Here is a 23,759-nt window from a genome sequence, read left to right as displayed (position 1 = left end):
TGGCACCTGCTGAATTCTCCTGGGAAGGCCCCTGCATGGCTGCGGACTCCTGCTTCCTGGGTGGTGTCCACACGCCACTGTGCCTGGGTGAGCCTCCTGCTCACAGTCAGGGGCTCTCCCTTTGTAGGAAGTGTGGAGAAGACGGGCCCCAGGCAGGGCTGGAGGCGCACTAGCCGCCAGCGTGCACCTGACCATCTGCCCAGCAGAGCAGAAAGCAAAGGGTAACGAAGCCAAGTAAACAAGCCCTGGGCTGAGGGCGGTAGTCTGTCCCGCAGGCCACAGGGCAAGGTCCTGCAGATTTCCTTTCTGGCCCCAGGCAAACTGTGAGAGTGACTCAGAGGCCCGGGTCTCCTTTCTGCACCCTTCCTACTGGCAACCCAGGCCCCAGAAGAGGACCCGTGAAGGAAAAGCAGCAGAAACTCAGGCCGGGAGCCAGGAGACGTGGAATGGATCATAGTCAGGCACATCTCTCTTGGGCCTCAGTTTTCTTCATCTGTAGAGGAATTGGTTGGACTCCTGCCCATTCCACCTCTAACTTTCTGTGATTCTTGCATAGGGAGACAGGATGTTACCTCATTTGGCTTAGTCAAAGGAATGACTAACTAACAGCAGGAGGGGGACCGGAACTTGAACCTCCGAGGTCAGAGCCACTTCACCCACACTGCACCCGTCCCACCCACAAGGCCGGGCACTCACGCAGCAACCATCAGCTGAAGGAATAAACGGAGACTCCCCTTCTCCAAGGACAGTCCTAGGACTCCAGAAGGTTGCCAGGACTTCCACAGCACGGGTCCGCAGACTGCGGGGATAGCGGTAGACATTAATCTCCTCACAGTTCTGGGTGCTGGAGGTCTGAGATCAAGGTGCTGGCAGGGTCAGCAGGGTTGGTTTCCACCGGAGTCTCTTTTCCTGGCTTGTAAATGGCCATCTTCTCAGCGTGTCCTCACGTGGCCTTCTGTCTGTGTGTGCACGGAGGGACAGAGATCTCTGGTGTCTCTTCCTCTCCTTATCAGGACACCGGTCCCATCAGGTTAGGGACCTTATGTAACCTTGACCCCCCCCTTAAATGCCCTACCTCTCCACACAGTCACTGTGCGGGGTAGGGCTTCAACATATGAATTCAGGGACAGGGCGGGGGGGACATAATTCAGTCCATTGCAGCCGCCTCCTTGCTGCGTCCGCACATGGCCGTCCATGCCTGTATGCTATCTGTGTCCCAATCTCCTCTCCTTATAAGGACACCCGTCATGTTGGATTGGAGCCCACTCTTGTGGCCTCATTTTACCTTAATTACCTCTTTAAAGATGCTATGTGCAAATACAGTCACAGGGGTTGCGAGGGGTTGGGGCTGCAACATATGGATGTGGGGGGAACACAGAGTGGCCCATAACAGGCTCCTAGGCAGACATTTCTGGGAGTGACTTCCCTGTAGACAGGGTGACAATATTCCAGGGTGATTATGACGTGGAGATTTAACAGGACCAGGGAACCAAGCCATGGGCTGTGGAGGGAGGTTCTGGAGACCCCGAAAGACCAGGCTGGACTGCCGTGTGTGACCTCAGGAGTCGGTGGGTGAAATCTAATGAGTCAACCTCGTGTCCTCAGTGTCGTCATCTGTGAAAGGGGAATGACCTGCCTCATCTACGTCACAGACTCAGGAAACAGTCAGAGGGACAGTGAGATGCACTGCTACGCTGGTGGCTCTGTCTTCTGGGTTGGAAGATGGATTTCTGTGGCTGGTCAGATGGACTTTTCTCTGCAGATGGCTTTGTGGGAGTGAGGCAAGGCCGGTCTTGCCCGTGGAAGAAAAGATGGTGGGGGTGGTCCATGCTGGCTGCACGGGAGCCCTCTGTATTATCCAGAGCCATTGTCCCTTTGATTTAAAACATTTATCTCCCCTGTTTGGAAGGATAATACCTTAAGCCACTATCATCTTACTGTGAATTACCTTAGCATTGTTTCTCTTCCGTGACAGCAGGGGTTTGAGGAACTTGAGTCCTGACTCTGTGGGAAGCAGGAGGGGACCGAGATGGGGAGGTGGGCTCCTGGCTGGCCCCTGGGGGGTCCTCAGGGCTCAGCTGTGTCAGCTGGGAATTTGGGCAGCAGTAATCCAGCAGCTGAAAGACCGGTCTGATCCCCTGGGTGACTTTCCCAGGACTTTGCCCGCCGCTCAGCCCTGCATTGATTTCATCACTTCTCATTCATTCATTCCCTCATTCGTTCACTCGCAGAAATTAACTGAGCCCCAGACGCGAGCCTGGCCCGTGTGGGTGAGTTCGTGTTCTAGGGGCTCATGGTCTTGTGAAGGAGGACAGGAAAACAAAACACAAAACCACAGCTAAGCTGCAGTGTGCTGAGTGCCATGGTGACAGGTTCTGGGGCAGAAGAGGGACCGAGGGGGCACCTCGCTCTCCCGGGGGAGCAGAGGAGGGGGGTAGTCACGGGATTCCCAGAAGTGATGTTTGGGTTGCTGGGTCCTGAGTAATCGGTTGAAGGGCCTCCCACGAGTCTGCAGAGCACGAACAAAAGGCACGAGGAAGGGTTTGGCTTTGGATGTGTTGAGGGGGTGTCATGGGGTGGCCAGGAGTCAGGCCCCCCACATCCTATCTGGGACTGCGGGGATGGGGGGACAGGGGAGTCTCAGCCGCCCCAGCTCTGACCTTCTTGTGGCCTGCTGGGCCTGCTGTTCCCAGACAGACGCGGCGTCAGTGCCGGGCTCTGCCCAGCGGGGCTCTCTGCCGGGGCGCGAGGAGCAGGGAGGCCTCACCCCGTGCTGGCGAGGTCCAGGCAGTGCTAATGCAGCGCAAGCTGCTGACTGACAGCTAGGGGTGACTAGCATGCGAATTGGGGAGGCTGCAGAGGTGACCTGGTCACCCCATTCAGCCAGGGTCCGCTGGGCACCTGCCAAGGTCTGGGCTGGCTGATGCAGGGTCACTAGGATGGGAAACGGGGCCACCAGCTCCTGGAACTCAGAGCTGGTGTCCCGGGGATGGCACTAGATGGGCACAGTAAGGTGGGCACAACCACCCCATGCAGTCCCTGTCCTGGGCTCCTTTCCTGTGAGGAGGACCATGGATCTGTGTAGGGTCGGGCCCAGCATCATGGCCCCACTCTCTTGCCCAGGGGCAAGGGAATCACAGCACGGCCACTGCGTCCCTCCCAGCATTCTGACAAGGAAACATCCCACTGAAATGAACATGTGGGGCCGCGTGGACAGAGCACGTGGCCAGTGTGGGCAGAGACCAGGATCTTATCCTGCCTCTGTCACAGCAAGCCTTAGATAAGCCGCTTTGAACCCCAGCTCTTTCTCTAGACACGGGGAGACCCAGGCTAGCTCACTCTATGTCTGCCATCTCTCTAGGTGTCTGTCAGGGAAACAGGTTCCCCTCCCAGCTCTGCCACCTACCACCTGTGTGACCTTAGGCAAGTTACTTGACTTCCTTGTGCCTCAGTTTCTTCATCTGTAAAATGGGACCATGGTAGACCCTACTTCACCGGTCATGTTAAGTGAGCTAATACACATGACTCACTTAGATCTTCATCTGACAAAGATCTCCACTCAGTGTTAGAAGGGAGGGAAGGGGAGAGAGAGAGAGAGCAAGAGAGAGTGAGAGAGAGAGGGGGAGGGAGGGAGGAAGGGCAATCTTGAAAAAGAATGACAAACCTGGAGTAATCATACTTCCTGTTTTCCAATCTTGCTACAGAGTTATAGCTGTCAAGACAGTGGTGCTGTCATAAAGGTAGACATGTAGGTCAATGGAACAGAATTGTCCAGAAATAAATCTTTTCATTTATGTGCATTTGATATTTATCAAGGGTGCCAAGACAATTAAATAGGCAGAGAATCTTCTCAGCAAATGGTACCGGGACAGCTGGCTATCCACATGCAAGAGAATGAAGTTGGGCTTTACATCCCATCTTGTATAAAAAGCAACTCAGATGGATCATAGGCCTAAACACAAGAGCTTAAACTATAATACTCTCAGAAGAAAATAGAAATAATCTTCATGACCTTGGGTTAGGCAAAACCTTTTTAGCTATGACCGCAAAAAGACAAGTGACAGAAGAAAAAACAGGCAAATTGGACTTCACCAAATTTAAACACTTTTGTGCTTCGAAGGACATCATCAAGAAAAGACAATCTACAGAGCAGGGGAATATTTGCAAATCATATCTTATAAGGGGCTAGTGTCTAGATTACACGGAGAACTCTTATCAATCAACAATAAAGAGATGAATAAGGCAATTAAAGGACAAAAGGTCTGAATAAACATTTTTCCAAAGAAGATAATACGAATGGCCAATAAGCACATGAAAAGACGCTCAACATCATTAGTCATTAGGAAAATGCAAGTGCAAATCTCAAGGTACCACTTCACGCTCATGAGGATGACTAAAATTAAAGACAGATAGTAACAAGTGTTGACAAGGATGTGGAGAAATTAGAACCCTCCTACCTTGCTGGTGGGAATGTAAAATGGTGCAGCCACTCTGGAAAACAGTTTGGCAGTTCCACAAAAAGTTAAGCCTAGAGTTACCATCTCACCCAGCAATTCTACTCCTAGTTCTGTGTTCAATTGAAAACACATGTCCTCGTAAAAATGTGTACATGAGTGTTCACTGTGGCATTATTCATAATAACCCCAAAAGAGAAACAACCCAAATGTCCATCAACCAATACATGGATAAGTAAAAGGTAGTGTATCCATGTAATGGAATATTATTCTGTAACAGAGAGGAATACAGTTCTGACACATGCTGTGATGTGGATGGACCTTGAAAACTGTGTACTAAGTGAAAGAAGCCAGGCACAAAAGGACACGTATTATATGATTCCATTTATAGGAAATGCCCAGCATTGGCAAATCCGCAGAGACAGAAAGCAGACTAGGGCTTGCCAGGGGCTGCAGTGAGCGGGAGGGGGAGTGACTGCTAATGGGGTTGGAGTTTCTTTTTGGAGTGATGGAAGCGTTCTGCAATTAGATAGTGGTGATGGCCTGGCCTGGAGGCAGGTGGGGCTGAGGCATGGGGTGGGGGCTCTGGAAAGGCCTGAGAAGGGTTCAGGGAGGCCGTGCTGTGGACCCTGTGCTGTGCCCAGGGAAGAAAGAGACACTTGTACAGCTTGCCTTTCTCCTTCTCAGCTGCCCAGCACCGGCTCAGAATCACACTGAGGCTGATCCCAGTTTCCCCCAGACCACTGTAGGAGGTCCGGGGGCTGGCCCTGGATTCTCAGTCAGCCTGTCATGTCCCAGCCCAGTCTCTTCCAATCTTGGGGGCTGGATGCCAGCTCCTAGCTTGGACCCCTCCCGAGGCTCAGGCTCCCCATGCCCAGCTCAGCCCAGTAAGGAGGAAACTGTCCCTCCAGGCACGCACAGGCCATTTCGTGCTGCACCGAGCTGCCATGGACCACGCAGGGGTGTGCAGCTCCCAGGCAACCGAGCTGGCACAGATGTCCATCAGGGTCCCTGCCAGGGAGGTGTTCGACAGCGCCACCTGCTGGTTGCTCCACACTCCATGGGGAGATCACAGGTCGGGCTCCCCTCACCCCCAGGGGAAGATCAGTTCTGGTCCCAGATACCCATTGATGGCCATTAGGCATGGAACGAGATGACGTCATGTGGGCCGGCCTTCTCATTTTACAGGTGAGGACACTGAGGTCCTGAGAGGTCGAGGGACTCGTGCAAGGGAGCAGAGAGACCTGGGGATAAAGAACAGAAGCAATGCCATGTGTAATGTACAAGAACCTACCACTGTTATTTGGGACTAAAACCAAGTTCCTCTGTGATGAGCCCCGGGTTATCCCGTCTCCACTCGCCTGCCCAGCCTGCAGTCCCGCAGCGTCCTTGCAGCTTGAGCGCAAGCCGGTTCCCCGCTCGGAGCTGTGGGCGCGGACTATCGGTACCTTCCGCGTGGCTCCGCCCTCGCTCCACACAGACCTGTGCTCCCGCGCCTGCGCACACGCACCCACCGACACTTCCCTCTCCATCCCTCTAAGGGCTTTGTTCGTGGCACTTAACCCCCCAGGCATGATGTTACAAAATTATTTGCTGCTTTGTTTACTGTCTGCTTCTGCCTGGAACATGAGTTCCAAGAGTGGGGGCCCGACATGCCATGTGCTCCAGCCGGAGTAGCTGGGAGGAGGGTCTGCCCTTCATAGCTGCCCCAGGGGAAGGCGTGGACTCCGATGGGGTAGCACTTGGCAGTTTTGAAGGCACCTCCGCAGGGAGACAGTAAAGCATGCTGCTGAGGTTCTGGGGCTCAGTCAGTCCTGGGTGTGAATTCCAGCTCCTCCATCCTAGCTGTGTGACCTTGGGCACAAACATAGTGTCTCTGGGCCTACCTCAGGTTGCTCATTTACAGGATAGTACAATAATGTCATGGGGAAGCCAGGAGGGTGACATAAGATGGCCCATGAGAAACTTCCAGCAAACTGCTTGCTTCATAGAAAATGTTCAGCAATTACTCATGGGCAGAGGGTCTGTGGTGTTGGCCAATGTACCACATGCTCTTGCATCTCAAATTCTGTTCAGAATGTGCTGAGGAATGAATTAATAAATTATTAAGCGTCCTGTGTCTGAGGGAGAAGGCTCTGCTCTCTGTTCTTGGACTGAGACCGTGGTTTGGAGATGCCACTTTCTTCACTTGCGCCTGCAGGAGGACCACTGCACTGGGTGTTGATCACGTGATTCAGAGTCCCTACCAAAGTGCAGGCGATTTTACTTTGGGCCCGTGGGTCTCCCTCAAAGTCGTGAGGCACCTCCTGCCTTCCTGCTGTGGGGTGCAGACTGGCTGTCTTGGACCCGGCAAATCTGTCTCACTGGGATGCAGGCAGAGCAGGGCTGGCCAGGCTGTTGTCAGAGTCTTCAGCTCTAATCGGGGGGGGGGGGGGAGGCACCGTGGCCTTTCCGACGGTGGGCACAGCAGAGGCTCCGACTCCAAGGAGACAAGCCGGCGGGCAGCGGCAGCAGTGGGCCCGCTGACTCGGCTTGAAAGAGCTGCGCCGGGCCAGAGAGTGGGCACTGCAGACAAGCGAGGGGGCAGGAAGAACAGGGAAGCGGGCCCCGGGGACTACTCGGGGCGCCAGCAACTGGACGGCCTTGGTGGAGACTCTAGGCTGCCTCCAAGCCTGGAGAAGAGGGAGGAAGCTTTCCTTACACCTGCCCTGGGAAGTTGGACTGTAAACTCCCTGGAGCACGAGGATGTTACTAGCAGGCTAGCCAACTGGTTCATTCATTCCTGGGACAAACACCACCAAGTGTCCAGCAGTGCACCGTGCACCATGCGCCAAGTATGCAAAGATGAACCAAAGCCCCAAAACTTTGGTCTCTGTCCTGGGAGCTTATAAGGGAGAATAAAAAGCATTTCTCCGATTTGTAGGTTTGCAAAGGGGTTTTGATTTGTCTGTGTGTGTGTGTTTTACAGTTTATTTATTTATTTATTTTATTGCTGTATAGTTGACTTAATACCAAGTTTGTTTCGCAAAATCTCAGAGAAGGAGCAGTAGCCTGGGTCCTGCTGTGTGGTGGGGAAATGAGGCTGCTGGGGCAATTTCTACCTGCATTCTGCTGTTCTGAACCCTGGGATGTTGAGGGATGTTTAGGCCTCCCAAGACCCCGCATTCGGGAAGACTACTGGGTGACGCCCGCTGCAGCCTCCTCCCTTCCCTGAAGCTTTGCGGTGCTTTCCCCGCTGTCTCCCCTGGGCCCTGGCGAAGAAATGCCATTTCATGCCTGCTCTCTCAGATGTGTGCCCCCAGCCTGCCACCACTGCTCAGCTGATGTCAGACGCTGGATAGAAGGGCTAAAAATAGCTTTGATTTGATGCGCTGCTCTCGGGGGCTGAGCTGGCAGCCGGCCCCTCCACCTTTCCTCCATGCTGAGGGTATCTCAGCTGGGGCGGGGAGGGGGGGGTTGCAGGGGCTTCCCGGCCAGCCAGGCAGTGGAACGTTCCAGAATCCATTCTCATACTCAGAGCAAGCCCATGGCCCACAGCTGGGGCTGTGTGCGTGCTCTGTTCCTGCTGTGCCAGCTTGAGGGCGCCTTGAGCCACCCAGACCTTGCATTTGGGTGGCTTGAGGGGGTCCTCGGGTAGGACTTGTGTGTGGACAGAGACGTGCACGTGCCCACGGAGCACTGTGCTACAAGCTGTGAAGACGGGTCCAGCCCCTGTGCTCCGTGAGCTGTGAGCCTCCGATGTCTGACAGCCCCACACCTTTATTTCTCTCTGAAACTGTCCAGAGAGGGGCAAAAAACCTGCCTCGTTGTAGCATAATCCTGCCAGGCTGTCTGGTAAGTTCTGTCTTGTATCCAACTCAAATCATTCCTGCGTTAACTGCCCCTGTTCTGGTCATCTGCCTCGGGGAACGTGTATTTCGTGCATTTGAAGGTAGTGTTGCAGGCGTCTCTTGGTTAAATGAGAGCATCAGAGCAGGGGATTAAGTTTACTTTAGTGCCCTTGATTGGATGTCTGCCATGTCAGGCTGGGGGCGCTGTGTACAGACGCCCCTCCTCGGGGGCTGAGATGTAGCGAGAGGGCATCTCTGGACGTAAGTGACTCCGGTACCTGGTGGGCTTGAAGGGGAATGGTAATGGGGGCAGGGAGAGGCCTCTAGGGGTAGGAAACAGAGGCGTGTAGCACAGCCAGACGAATCAAGGCTGAAATTTGGCTTTCCAACTTGGCACTCTCTTAACCCCTATGAGCCTCAATTTCCTGCTCTGCAAAATGGGGCTAATAGATTATCTAATTCATAGAGTTATTGAAAGAAGTAAATGGAGTGGGAAGAGAGGGAAGGAGAGAAAGTTAAGTAACAGGAGAATATCGTGCCCCAGGTTAGAAGCGCCCTTTCTGAAGTCCAGTTGCCTGGTGTGAGTCCCGGTGGCTGCGTTCTGGGCACAGATTCTTCACCTGTAGACAATCATAAGGTTCTCAGGTTAAATGCCTTAATATATGTAATGAGTGCGTGCACTGTGCCTGGTCTGCAGGGGGAACCCAGTGCGTGGGGGCTGTTACTGTACTGAAGGCCCGATGTCATGGGAAGATGGGGAGGGAAATACTTTGACCCGGGCCTGGAGTGAGACACGCGGAGGAGAGCTGGCCGATTGGGCAGTGGGGACAGCATAGACAAAGACACAGAGAGGGGCATGGCTACTTGTATTTAAATACAACAAAAATATAAAGGTATTCTTTTAATTGAAGTGTGGTTGACTTACAATATTCTATTAGTTTCAGGCGAACAGCAGAGTAATTTGATATTTTTATAGATGATACACCATACAAATTACTATGAAATATTGACTATGTCCCCTGTGCGGTACCGTGCATCCCATGACTTCTAATTTGCACCCCTTAATCCTCGTCACCTCTCTTGCTCCTCCCCCCTCTGGTAACTGCTAGTTTGTTTTCTGTGAGTTAAAGGAATTTTTTTTTTTAAGCAAGTTGTCTTCCAGACGAGTAACTATATTATCATTAGCTTCAGAGCAAAGGTGTGTCTTGCCTTCGAGGCCAGCTTTGGGGTCTTCCCGGAAAGAGCAAGAGCAGTTCTTGGCCGAGGAGGCTCAGAGCGCAGCCCCAGCCGTGGCCGCCCGCAGGCCTGGCCGCCGGGGGCAGAGGCAGCCCTGACTCGGGGCCCACAGCCCTGGAAGGGCTGTTGGGGCAGAGTGCTGCCGTGGCCTTGGCCCAGACCCGCCTCCAGGCCTCAGGGCCTCCAGGGCAAGCCAGGCCTTGCTGGTTGCGGGGGCGTCTCAGACTGTCCCCAAGAAGCGGCTTTCGCAGAGGCGGGGGCAGCCCAGCCTCCAGCCTCCCCTCCGAGTGGTGTGGTTGCATCAAGTCCGGAGGCGGGGGCGCGAGTGCAGACCCTGACCTCATTCAGCTGGCAGGTGTCCCGCAGCTGCTTCTGCATGCTGGACACCGTGCGAGGGGCCGGGGGTCCGAGGGGGAGCAGCGCTGGGCTGGTGCCGTCCTCCTGTGCCGAGGGGCCCACGGGAACGACAGGTCTTTTTTTTTTTTTCCCCATTTCCACTGATTTAATCTTTAATATTGTCTTCGACACTTCATTTCCTAAAAGATGAAGCCTAAGTTTTTGCAGTTTGGGGAATGACAGTTCTTCACCACAGCTCCCACACGTGCACAGCAGCCTGGTGGCGCTCACTGTGAAGGAAGTTCATGGTGGGGCTCTGGGGGAGTCCCTGGGGCCAGCAAACCCCAGCTGGGTGATACCAGCAAGTTCTCTACTCAGTTTCCTGTCTCCAAAGGCGGGTGACGATGCCTGCCTCACGCGGTTGAGGGATTAAATGAGATGGTCCAGGTAAAGCCGCAGGCCGGGCGCGTGCTGGGGGCCCAGAACCCGCAGCTGTTAAGGTTACTCCCGAGTCGTTGTTACGTCACCTCCTCCGTTCCCGCCTCCGAGCACCAGCCCCACAGACATCTCTGCAGTGTGGGGCCCCTGGAGCATTTAACAGCCACTTGGAGTGAAGGTCTAAGGCTATGTTTGCGGGGTTAGAGGGGTGTTTCTGGAGAGAGTGAGGGGAGAAGGATCAGAGAGTCAGGATGCTGTCCCAACTCGTGGGGAGGCTGTAGGCAGGAAGGGCAGACAGCGGGGCAGGGAAAGGAGGATGGGGCCGGGAGGGGCCTCCGGTGTCATGAAGGCAGGGAAGAAAGCCCCCCCTTAAATCTTCCTCCCCACGGAAACCTGCCCCAGGAGCTATTGAGCCCCACTGGCTCCTCCCTTGGTGCCTGAGGGGCCCGGTCTGGTGGCTCAGCCACTGTGGGCTGCCTGGCAGCTTTGCAGCCAGGACCAGAGCCGTGTCCTCACGTGACCCCAGCCTGGGCATCGTGCTGGTACCAAGCTAATTGCTTGGTGGTCTAGGGCTCAAAAGGACAGCCAGGAGCACTTCACATGGAACCAACCGCAGCTCTGTGCTGGCTGCAGGGGAGAGGCTGCCCTTCTGATTTCTGGTTGGAGAGAACCAGCAAGCCTGGGGCCTGGCCAGCTGGGGAGCAAGGCAGTTTACTGGCCGGTGATGGGCTCACTAGCCCACGGCGACGGGGAAAGTGCGTGACACCCCAAGCTGTGCTTGCCGTGTCCAAGTCCTGTGCATCTTGGATAAGCTCTCTGGCTGCTAACACGCTCCTTGTTGTGGGACACCAGTGGCTGGCAAGACCCTGGGAGCCTCAGGAAGGGAGGGAAGGAGCTGTGCTGTGCTGTGTGGCTTTGAACCAGCCCTGCCACCAGGACAGATGCCGGCAAGGAGCAGACGCTCTGCAGAACCCGGCCTTCCATGCCCCCAGCCTTGCTCTGCACTTGGGGTTCGCAGGTAAAACGCAGGGTCTACCCTGACGTCCAGCTCGCATAACACACAGCAGATTTCTGTGGCTTCCTAGGGTCGCATCCCCTCTGTAGCTGGCACATGGGCCCTGGTGGGGCAGCCTCATCTCTGTGACAGCTCTGGCCCCGCCTTCGGAGGAGGGGGTGGGCCTAGGGAGGGTGCAGAGGGCGGGCGTTGAGTCTGTGTGTGCTTCCTGCTCCACCGTGATGCTCTTGGCTTAGGGCCCTCCTTCCTTCTTGGGGGAAGCTTTAAGGACCAAGGCCAGACTGGGGTCCCAGGTGCCCTCTGAGGCAACCACCTCTCCCCAGGTGGGGTATCAGAGCTCACAGAATTGGGCCCCCAAAGGAGCCACTTCGTATGTGCGTGGTGAGAGCTAGGGGACGCTGAGACCACCCTGTTTATGTAGAATTGGTGCTGTTTCTACTTTAAATGTTTGGTAGACTTTACTTTTTTCTTAAAGAGGGTCTTCTAAGCTTCAGGCCCCACAAAACCTGACTCAGCCCTATTTGGGGCTTTGAATGTGGGTTTTCAAAATGCTGTTTCTGGGGTTGTCATAAGAAGCAGCATGGGACTGTAGGGCCAGACAGATGAAACTGTTCAGCCTCTTGCTTTTTTGCAGAAATCATTTATTTCCCTTAGTTTCAGGCAGGGCTATAGCTAACTCCCACTGGGGCAACATAGTTTGGACAAGGCCTCTGATTCCCCTGAACCATGATTGACTATGTGACTTTGGGAAAATCACTCAGCCTCTCTGAGTTTCAGATGAAACAATGGGAAAAAGATGACAAACATGTGTCCTTCAAAGTGCTGCTATAAAAGTGAAAATGTGCTCAGAGAGCTAGAGAGTTCTCCTGGAAATATAAAGAGCTTTAAACAATTCCATGGTTTACAAAGTAAGGCGAGAAGATAGACTTGGAAGAATAAACAGAGTGGACTGAGAGAAGGACAGGAAGAGTGCCCCCTGGTGGGGGTGCAGTGACAGCTGGCATCTGTGGCTTCTGGTCTCCCATCTATTCTCACAAGCATTGCCTCATTTGAGCCCCCTGGAACCCTCCAAGGGGACATGGTGGCATGCATCCATTCAGTCAACATGTCCTACGGTCCTATTCTGGGCCAGGCATTGTGTAGATGAGGACATGGAGACTCCAGGAGGATAGGAGATGTTCCCCATGGTAACACAGCCAGTGATAGGGCTGGAAGAGAGCCCAAGTGTTTGGGACAAACAGTGCTCTTTCACTGAAGCGCAGAGAGCAGATTAGACTAAGTGAAGAAGAAAACAGACAACTGGTCTACCTCTAAGAAGTGTATGCATAGGAGAGCACTGGTCCCAGAGCCAGGTTGCTGGGCTTGAAGCCCTCCTCAGCCCCTTCCTCGGCTGGGTAAACTGAAGCACGTTTCTTAACGTCAGTGCTTCGGTTTGCCATCTGTAAAGTGAGCATAACATTGAATCTATCTCAGAAGTTTGTAGTGAGCACTGAATGAGTTAGTAAGTTCAAAGTGCTCAAAACAGCGCCTGGCACATATGAGTGCCAGACAAACACTGGGTATTATTTGTAAAGATGCTCGGCCATCCTTTACGCTCTGAGAAAGTGCACAAGGATGGAGTTATGACCTGTAGGTGGAGGCTCAGGGATCCTCCAGCCTGCCCCTCTGTGATGGGCGAGCAGAGCAGACCCAGCCTCGGGAGTGACTTGCCCAAGGTCGTGCAGCCCTGCAGACTGTGGACCAGGCCCCACTTTCCTGAGGCCTCGCTCCAGGAGGACGAGCTGCCACCTTGTTTTAGATCCGTTCATTTCATGATCCGACGTTCTTAGGAGAGAGATGGTATGACAGGAGGTGACACAAAGTCCAGGTGGAAGCGAGTCCAGGAGGAGGAGAGTTGTGTGTCTTCTCTCCAGGACTGCATTCCTGGGGAAGGTGAGCCTTCCGGAAGCTGCCAGGGAAGGGGAGAAGGCGGGGGAGCTGCAGCCCACCTTGTGTCTCCTGAAGGTACCGTGCCCCTCAGTCTCGCCTGGCCCCCGTGCACCCCGAGGCTCCTGCTGCATAGAAAGGTGCAGGCCTTTCTATGAGATGAGATCACTGCCAGAGCAGCCTTCCCACGAGGCTTAGGGTCTGGCGCCACCTTGTGGCCACGGGCCAAGGCTGTCTTTGAGCAGGGGCTGAAGGCTTAGCAAGAGGCTGGGTGGCCCCAGAGGTCACCTAGACCCACACTGGGTTTGACGCGGTCTACTGGGGACCCAAGGACTTAAGGATAGAAGATGAGGGTACAGGAGCCAGAGGGGGCGGAGTAGCTAGAAGGCCCTTGACTGGGGATCCTGCTCTGGACTCGGATTTAGCTCCTACTCCAGGGTGGGAGACTGCGTGAGCTGGGGTCCCAGGACGCATGATATCTGGCTTTGATCCCAGTGCACTCTGGGCTCCCGGCATCTGTTTCCTTATCAGTGGGGAGAGGCTCTGGCTTTGCCCACTCCCACCCTCATCTCTTCCCGCAGGGAATGTTCTCACAGGGGAGATTCAAGGTTGGTTTCTTAGGCAGACATGGTTGAATCAACATGTTCCAGACTCGTCATCCTCCGTTGTCCTGGCCATGATGGGCAGAGGGGCTCGTGGCTTGGGGAACATGGGGGTGGAGGGGCAGGCCAAGTGCTCCTTTTGCCCTGGTGGGGCAGATCTAGGTGAGTCTGAGTGTTGGTGTTACCTTGCCCTGGGACCTGGATGGTAGGCTTGGCTCTGCTACATTATCCCTCCATCTTGGGAGAGGCAGAGTCTGCGGTCTGAGTGTACCCCTGAGAGACTGCATATTTGTGCAAGTATGTGGCCCATGGCACTGTAAGTTGCAGGTGCCACATCTGGGTAGAGCTGAGTTTTGGAGCACGGAGACCACATTTGACCTGGGATACCCACGGCACCAAGGCTCTGCTGGCCACGTGGCTGTTGCGGGTGCTGGCTGCTGTGCAAAGACTGCGTTGTTCTGGGGCAAGAGTGGTCCCCGGGAGACCGGCTAGGAGGCTTCAGCTTCAGTTCAGGAGAGAAGGGTGATGGTGGGGCCCAGGCTGGCGGTGGTGATGGGGACAAAGAGAAGGAAGCCAGCAGCCCCACGTGGGCCCCTGACGGTGCTCAGGGACGGTGGGGACTCCATAATGGCCATCCGTGCGCTCACCCTCTGATTCCAGTACAGCTTTTAGAAGGCACAGTGGTATGCACTCCCAGGGGATGTTCATGGATGCACGTGTGGTTCTGTCCTGTTGGCTGTTTATGGTTCGCATTCTTGATCCTAACTGGGCCCACAAAGCTGTGCTTCCTGAACCTCTGGACCTGGCCTGGCCCCATAGAGTGCTGGCTGGCTTAGATGGTACCTTCGGGCCTCCCCTGGACCGTGGCTTGGGGACAGCTTCCAAAGTTTAGGTAAAAGTGAGGCAGGTGTGTACGCTTTTTAACTCAGACCCCGGTTACATGCCCAGCACGTGTGTTATCTCCCTAATCTCCCACCAGCCCTGTGATGCTCTGATTCTTTTCCTCATGTTGAAGAAGAGTAACAAGAATACAGAGTTGGAGGAATTAGTCCAAGATCCCACAATTAGCAGATGACAGATTTGAACCCAGAGCCCACTACCTGCTTCCTTTGCCTCTTGACTCTCCTGAATGCAGCGGTCAGTGCCTTTCTGTGACTGTGTCCTGGGCCACACCTGGATGGAGACTCCATTGTAGGCTCCATGTCTCCCTAGTGTAGAGGGGGCCACACATGAGCTTTGGGGTCCCGCAGCCCTGGGCGGGCTCCTGGTTGTCCACCATCCAGCTGTGGAGCCTGTGAACGTGAGCCCCACCTGTTGGTCCTACATGGGAATTACACCCGCCTGTCACCTGGGACCCAGACAACACCGGGCCGGCTAGCCAGCCAGTGATAGCAGGAACTTCCCAAATGCTAATTCCCTCCTCCTCCAGAGAGGCGAAAACTCTGCTGGAAGATTCCCCCCTCCCCACTCGGGACCCTGAACCTGAGCTCACTTGTGATGCTTCATGGGCAGGCCTGGGAAATCATCTGGTCCCATTCTTTCATTTCTCACTTTACAGATGAGCAAACCGAGGCAGGGAAAGGGACAGGTTGTCTGGGATCCCTTCCATGGCCTCCCCCCAACTCCCCCACCGAAGCCTCAGGACCGTGTCCGAGGGCTGGGAGAACCCCTAGAACTGCTCTAAGCACCTGGAAAACCTCAGGGCAAAGGAGGAGATGCTGTTTGGGGGGATGGCCTGGCCTTTCCTTCACCCCCACCCCGACCCACACTCTCTGTGTTCGGTCCCGTCTCTCTGCAGGTATATCCGCACCATGTACCTGGGGATTCAGAGCCAGCGGCAGAAGGAACACCAGCGACGCTTCTACTGGGCTATGATGTACGAATATGCAGACGTTAACATGCTGCGCCTCCTGGAGACCTTCCTGGAAAGCGCCCCCCAACTGGTGCTACAGCTCTGCATAATGATCCAGAAGAGCCGCGCCGAGACTCTGCCCTGTGAGTGCCCCCTGCCACCACCCCTGGGCTGGGACCAGCCCTCCGTGCACACCCTAGGGGTGCGGCCGTCCCGACTGCCGCCGAGTTCTCATGACGCACCCATGTGCGAGCCTGCCCCGCCGTCCCATGAGCAGAGCGGAGCCGGGTCTCCATGTCCCTGGAGCAGCAGGGCAGGGGACATTGGTCTCCCAGTCTGGGGGGAAAGGCCCCTCTTCTTGGCGCTGGCCTGAGCCGCAGTATTTGCACATAAACAGGACGCAGGAAGTGGCCTCAGGATAGCACGTGCCCAAAACACGAAATCCTGTCAGGCGGCATCAGCAGTTTTAGACATTTTAAAGCTGTGCTCTTGCTTCAAACTCATTTGTAAAATGTAGATGCACCGTGTGTACCGTAGGAGCAAGTAGCTCTGTTCTACTTAGATGAGTGGGGGAGGGGGTCCCAAGCCCAGTGCACCTGCCCCTACCTCCCTGCTCCTGGCCCCAAGGACCCCTCGAAGGGCCTAGGGTCCGGTCTGGACAGCTCTGGTCTCTAAGCAGCAGAAAGCCTCTGGGGGCCACCTGGCTGCCCTCGAAGCCCTTTCTAGGTTGGGCTCCCCTGGTCAAGGCCCAGGTCACCAATGTCAGGTCAGACCCCAGGTCGGACCAGCCTGCAAGTATTATGGTTGTGTCATAGTTCAAGGGGGCTGGGGCTGCAGCTGGGGAGAAGGTCTAGGAGGAGGAGGGGCTGCAGATCACAACACTCGGGGGACACCAGGGACATTTTGTCTGGGGAAGACCAGGGATATGTGAATCCCAACGTTTGAAGGGATGAGGGAAGTCAGGGGAAGAATAATTGTGACAAAGAGTGGGGGGAGCTACAGGGAGACCGTTATCAATTCCACGTGTGGGGACATTTCAAACAGCAGGAGCCATCTGGTGATGGAAAGACTGTCTCAGGAGGTAGTGAGTTTCCTGTCACTGGAAATATTCAAATAGAGATGTTGCTGAAGGGACTCAGCCCGGAGGTTCCTGACTCCAGAGGGGATGAGCGTGTATGATCCGGGGTAGCTGGCTCTGCTCCCCATCCCATCTCTCCCTGGCCAGTGGGGCCTCTTCGCCTCCTAGGTCCTCAGCTCTGGGTCCACAGCTCCCCCAGCTGCTCCTTCGGGCCCTCGGTGCCACCATGTTCACGCACGCCTGCAGGGGGCCCTCCAGCCAGACCCCCTTGCCGCACGCTGTCTGGCAAGGGCAGCCAAACCCTGGCCTTTTGTCAAACTGCTTCGCCTCCTTACTTTACCCACCCTGGCTGGCGCTTTGCCGGCTCCACTCCCCTTAGTCATTGTGGAAAGGGAATTTTATCCTCCAAGGCCAGTCAGGGGAGGCTGAGCTGTTCAGACCAGGGGGCTCGATCCTGACACTTAAAGCCAGCTGTGCTGCCCACAGGCTCCCCACCCAGGGGGCTTGGCTTGTGCTTCAAGTGCCCTGCCCACCCCAAGCCAGGGCAGCCTCAGCTCCAAGTGCCCCCAAAGGAACAGGGGCTTCAGGCAGTCTGTCACAGGGAGCACTGGCTGCACCCACGCTGGGCTGGGGATCCGAGGCCCCGCCCCACCCAACAACCCCGTGCGGAGTGCAGGCTGCATGCAGGAGACAGGCGCAGCCTCTGCCTCTGGGACCCCCGGGCAGCAGGAGGCACGTGGGATCCTCCCAGCCTCAGCCTCCCAGGCTCCGCAGTCCCTGCTGCCGGGAAGAGGCCTCCCTGGGCCCTGGGGCGTCCGGCTGCTTGGAGTTGGAGCCCCGCCGGTGTCTGCAGCACCAGCAACGCAGGCCTGGAGAGGAGTGGGGAGGTGCTAACTAGATGTCTACTCCAGCTGGGGCGCCCGGGGACTGAGCGGGCAGCCGGGCTGAGGAGGGCGGGGCTGACAGCTGCCTGGTCTCTCCTCCTCTCTTGGACGCACTCCCACTGGCATCGAGAAGAACTAGGGAACACGGGGACCCACAGATGCCTGTCTTCGGGGGGCCCGGGGAGCCAGGTCATCTGCTTGGGCAATAAACTAGCGTGGGTGGTTGCCCACAGCTGTCCCCGCTGAGGCCCTGGGAGTCCCTGCTTCTCCCATCCTCAGAGGAAGGACCGTGGGGCAGTTCAGAGAGCAGCCCTTGATGACTGAACCTGGAGGAAGACCGGCATCACACACATCCTTGCTCTGTAAGCCCCGAGGGAGCCCGTGGGCCTCTGATGTCGGATAAGGCGCCCTGTGATGGGCACCCCTCCTGCTCACTCACCACAGCCTCCGCCCCTAGCCTGCCCTCACCCTGCTGGCTGCAGCTCCCCAGCTTGGGGCAGGTTTGCCGGGGCTGGGGAGGAGCCCCTTTCCCTTCCATCTGAGTCCCCCCTTTTCCACCCTGTCACTGCCTGAGGCCCCTATCTAAGCTGCCCTTTGTCACTTCAGTTTCAGATCTTCCCCTGTCCCCACCATATCATCAGGGCAGCCAAGTGATCCTTCCTTTTCCAAACTTTGGCCACATCCCTGCCCTGCAACTAGATGAGGCAGGTGGCAGGGTGACACAGGGGGCAAGCTCCCGGTGGACATTTGTCCGAGACCAGGGTTCTACTCCACCTTTTACACCTGCTGTGACTTTGGACTCTGCCCTTCACATTATCGAGGCCGCCTGCCCTCTTCTGTACAACGGCGGAGATGGTGACTGTACCTAGAGCTGTGCGGGGCTGCAGTGACGTACAGCACACAGAGTGCTCTGTTCACTGTCGAGCTTTGCAGGCACCTAAGGGGGCATGTTTCTCATTTCCAGGGGAGTGGCGTGCGCAAGGTTCCAGGGACATCCCCCATCTTCCACCCTGTGGGCCATTCCGCCCCGGCCTCCTCCGTAAGCCTGCCCTTTCTATGATAGCGTCTCAGGTTCTAAACACGGAGGGGCTGGAGGTGAAGTCTCTGGAGAGGAAACTCAAGGGGCAGCAGGCATTGCTTCCTGGGGGCCCTCCTGACGTGGGAGCCCGGGATCCAAGGTCAGCAAAGGCCACGGGGCTGCCGGTGAGCCGTGGTGAGTAGCCTGGCAGTGACGAGGGCCATGCTGCCTTCGCCCGGGGATGCTCGCCCTGGCTCTTCGCCCACATGCCCCTCTTTTGGTGCCAGCAGCTCAGAGGTTGGGGGAGCATTTCCTTGTGTTTGTCTCGAGTGTGGAATAGGTGTTTCTCGAAATAAACTTTCATAGTTAATTACATCTGGGAATCACTGGGCTCAACAAAGGTCAGTGGCAATGTTTGCCATTGGGATGTGAGTCCCTGAGACGAGGATGGGTCTGCAGGGCTGGCTGGGCTGATGGGAAGGACGGAAATTTACTGTCACTGTCACGGAGCACAGCCGGCAAGTGCATGGCACATTCCTCTTCCCTGACTTCCAGAATGTCCACTCATCACCGGCCCCCTGTGTTATGGTGACACATGCCTTCCCTCTCTTTTCCCGTAAAAACGGCAATAAATGTACACACTTTAAAGAAAATCAGTTTAAATATTAGAAACTGGAGAAGGGGAGAGAAAGTGTGTGACTGTGACGTTGGAAGGGACTTGTTGGTGATGTGAGTTCTTGGAAGGCGGCAGCCTGGCAAGATGGGGCGACCCCACCCTGCTGCTTGACAGCTGTGTGACCTTCGGTGAGTTACCGAGCCTTTCTGTTCCTCAATTTTCTCTTTTCTGAAATGGAGATAGTATTAGCGCCTCCCACAGAGGCTCGTTGTGAGTGTTTGTGACAGATGAACGTCAGGGGACTTGTGTGGCCATTTTCTTGTTGGTGACGGTAGAGCTGTTACTGCAGGTGCACTTTCTGAATTGGGCCACCAGCTCTACGAGTGAGATCATGGCTAGTCGGCCTTGTTTGGTGGGCCTTTGGTGACGCCTGTCCACGCCACACCATCACTGCAGGTAGATGGTTAGGTCCCTCTTGCTGTCATGGGCGAGTTTTCCATGCGTCTGGCCCGATGCCAGACCCCTCCTCTTGTGCCTTCTCTCCACCTTTTCCTCCTCCTTCATCTCTGGGTTGACAGTGCGATATTCAGCCTACAAGATGAATTTGTATCCAATTTACCCACAAATCCAGATTCTAGTCAAAACATAAGAGTAATAGTAATAATAAACCACACAAATATGATGATGCTAAAGTCATTTGGTACTTCAGTGGGGTCTTTCTTACATCTGATGTCTTGAAAGTTTAAATAAAGATACAAATAAAGATATAAAGGGAGCATGTTGTCTGACATGCCGTTTGCGCTGGCGGCGAGCCTTGTGTCTGCTGAAAGCTTTGCCAGTCTTCTAAGCTGTGTCTGGGACTGGAAGGCAGTCTGTACAGTGAGAAGGGTCCACAGAGCTGCGCGTGAATTCCCCCTCTGCCACTGATCGGCTTCACGACACGGGACAAGTTAATTTCCTGACTGGGCTTCATCACCTGTAAAGTGGGGATGATAACTACCTTTAGGTGGCTGTGAAGGTCTAACTAGTTGCCCACAGCCCTCTACAGCACCTGGCCTGGCATACTGTGGGTACCGGCTGCGGTCTGCCATTCAACAGAGATGCATTAAGTCAGGGTCCGTACTATGTGCGGAGGGCAACAGGGAACGTAACAGATGTGGTCCAGCCCTCATGAGTCTCCCATTCTCTCTTGAGAGACATAACAGAAACAGTTAGACAGCCAACAGGTTGTGGTCGGGGCTTTAAACAAACATGGTGTCAGGACCACGGTACTTGGGGTGGGGTGTGGACAAAGCTTATTTGGGCAGGAGTGTCAGAGAAAGCCTCTCCAGAGGGCTGGTGGTTAGGCTGAGTATAAACTAGGAGAAGGAGCCAACTCTGGGAAGAGCAGAAACAGCCTTCTAGGCAGAAGGAATGGCATATACAAAGGCCCTGAGGTAGGAAAAGCCTGGCTTGTTCCAGGACGCTAAAGGACTCAGCGTGGCTGGAGGCTGGTGGTCAGGCGGGGAGGAGAGTGATGTGGGATGAGGATGGAGAGGATGGCAGGGGCCCGACAGCTTGGGTTTATACAAGTGCAGTGGGAAGGGTTACGCAGGAAAGCTGTATGATCAGACTAGCTTTGAAAGAAGATTCCCTTCCCTGCTGTGCAGGGAGGGGACACGGGCTGAGCCAGGAACCCATTAGGGGCTGCAGTGGAGGTCCAGGGGTGGAGCGATGGGGTTCAGGGTGCTGGGGAAAGGAGCCAAGTGCGCAGATGGAGGGCTGCTCTGGAGCAGAAAGCACCAGGGCTTCGTGGCACTGGCGTGTGCAGTGCTAGACAGCGGGGGGGTGGCTTCTCACTGGGGATGCTGAGACGGAGCAGGGGCCGCGGGGATCGGGTTTGGGGGATTGGGTCAGGAGTTAGCAGCTCTGTCGCCTTTCCTGACTTTTGGGCTTTTCTGATGCTTCCATATAAACATCGTCAAGGGTTGGGGAGCACCGCTCTCTCCACCCACGCAGCACCCAAGTCTGCCTTTTTTGGTTGAGCTCACACTGAGGAGTTATCCTTCTCTTGGGCCCTGACAACCGCTTTCCCCTGGCATCACACCACCACTCGTCAGGCACCTGCTGTGGGCCAGATGCTGTGCTGGGAATGGGTTTGCAAAGACACCTACCCTTCAGGACTTTATGGTCAAGTTCAGTGCATTTGAAGTTTTGTGACAGATGTGTTTACAGAGGAGGAGTAACAGTTTTGGGGGACATGGTGGAGGAGGTAACATTTGATCTGGATCTTGATGGATGAATAGGAGCTCACCTGAAGGAGAAGGTTGGGTTGCAATAGATGTCGGGGTGGTTGGTGTCAAAAACTTTAACCTCACGACTTCAGTCTGCAGAGGGGTTTAGAGCAGCAGAATCTTTAGAACTGGAGAGGTGGATCAGAGCCACCTAGCCCACCCTCCTTGTCTAACATATGAAAATTGAAGCACAGAGAGGTGAGTAAGTTGCCCAGGATCACATAGCAAGAAGGCTCTTAGAGAAGGCGCCTCTTCCTGCCGCACTGCGCCTGCAGGTAGGATGGTAGCACATCTAGAAGATGTGGTTCAAGCACCACACTTCGCCTGGCTGGTCCCCTCTCCTCCCATAACCATGAATAAGCACGGCTTCCTAGGACGAAACCGATGCGAACACAAGCACCTTTACTAAGACAAGGAAGCACGAGGAAATATTAAACCCTGCCTTTAAACACTGGTTTTCTTTTAAACAAACGTTGGGCTCTAAGATCCAGCTAGGGCTCTTTGTTTCTGTCCCTTCGGTGTTAACCTCCCTAATGGTTTTCTTCTTTCTTAACCTTGCTTGCTGGCTCCTGTTACATCAAAAGCCCCTCTGGGGGCGGGTACCTCTGCTTCGAGCTGGCTCCTTTCTCCAGCAGGAGCTGACCGCTGGCATCTGAGCATGGCAGGGAGGCGAGGGTTCGCCCAGCGTCTGCTCCTGTCTGTGCCTTCCTCTGTAGCCTCGGGACCCCTTCTTCCTGTCCCTGGTGAGGACGAAAGGCCTCCTGGAGGAGGCATCAGCTCCGTCTCCACATCTCCCTTCCTTGTGAGGACCGAGCTCCCAGGTTCCGGTTCTCAGGCGAGGGAAGGCCCGGGGTCGCTCCTCAGCTGTGGGGTTGGTTCAACGGCCCTCCCCGCCTTCCTCTCCCCACAGTGGAAGGCGTCCATGTCTCTCCTCTTGGGAGATTTCTTTTTTCTAATGTGAAAAATGCTTTCTGGTCTCTCTCCAGTCCTGCTCATAAGCTCTCAAGGAGCTTACCTTTCTTGTAGGGAGAGACAGACAACGAACACAACAACTGTTTTGTCTTGTATGTTAGAAAGTGGTACGTCCTAAGCAGAGCTCTAAAGCCGGGCAGTGGGGGCAGTGCTGTGTCCAGCTTTCAGTAGCGTGTCAGGAAGGCCTCCGAGAAGGTGACCTCTGAGCAAAGATGTGAAGGAGGGAGGGAGGGAGGAGGGAGGCAGCCCCGAGCATCTCTGGAAGTAAAAGTATCAGAGGGAACAGCCAAGGGCAAGGCCTTGGGCTCAGAAGGCGACTCCAGTGTTTGGGGAGAAGCCCGGAGGCTGAGATGGTGGGAACGGGGTGCCCGGACTGCTTCCATAGCCCAGCCCTACATGGGGTTCCTGCCAGCAGAGCGTCTCTTCCTCCTCTTCTTTGTACAAAATATTTAAACAGCTTTGAGACACAGTTTACATATCACACAATTCTCCCATCTGAAGCATGCAGTTCAGCGGATGTTTGTATATCCGTGGAGTTGTTGCCATCACCACGACCAATCTCAGAACAGTTTCATTGCCCCACAGAGACACGCCACCCATCCTGGGTTTGCTCTCCCGTGAGGTCTCTCCACTACTTTCCCACGTCAGGGAGGCAGCCAGCGGAAGGAGCCATGGGTCGTGAGTCAGCTGTCTAGACCGTGGTGAGGGATGCTGGGAAAATCCCTCTCATCTCGTCTTCTCTGGGCCTGAGTAACACACCTGAGGGCGAGAGGGACTCCCGAAGCCCCTTTCAGCCCGGCAGGCTATGACGCTAAGGGAGAGAATATTCGGGGAATCTGAGCGAGATTTGGGTGGGAGCAGTGTTTGATTTTTAGGGTAGACTTTCACATTAGAGACAGTCGCCAACTCGAGGCCTCGTGGGAACTTCCGGCTCCAGGAAAGGCAGCAATTAAATGATCTTCAAAAGATCTTTTCTATTTCTTAAGATTTCCAAGGGAAGAAGGCTGACAGGCTTCAGGAGAGACATTCCCCTGTGTCACATTTCCCTCACTCCTGGGAGGGGGTGGAATAGAGCAGACACTGAGAAGGGACCCCTGTTAGCTGTTCTGCTTCCTTTCCGAGCCTCAATGTTTTCACCCATAAAACTGACCTCCAGGGACCCCCCATTCAGTTCTGGACCCAATCGGAGGTGTTGGGTGGGTTGTGGTGTCTAGAGGGGCGCCAGGGGT

At 55.1% G+C, this 23,759-nt stretch overlaps 1 protein-coding gene across 1 annotated transcript in view; it reads left to right on the top strand.

Annotated features, from left to right (window-relative positions):
- The window catches only part of XKR6 (XK related 6), a 223,456-nt gene that overhangs the window by 184,236 nt on the left and 15,461 nt on the right, over window positions 1-23,759 (top strand). Inside the window, exon 2 of the mRNA XM_031442049.2 lies at window positions 15,636-15,832. Within this exon, the coding sequence (XP_031297909.2) occupies window positions 15,636-15,832 (197 nt within the window). The remainder of the gene's footprint in view (window positions 1-15,635; window positions 15,833-23,759) is intronic.

This window comes from Camelus dromedarius, chromosome 36 (genome assembly GCF_036321535.1).
Source record: "Camelus dromedarius isolate mCamDro1 chromosome 36, mCamDro1.pat, whole genome shotgun sequence".
Classification (NCBI taxonomy): domain Eukaryota; kingdom Metazoa; phylum Chordata; class Mammalia; order Artiodactyla; family Camelidae; genus Camelus; species Camelus dromedarius.
This window is presented reverse-complemented; position numbering and strand designations above follow the sequence as displayed.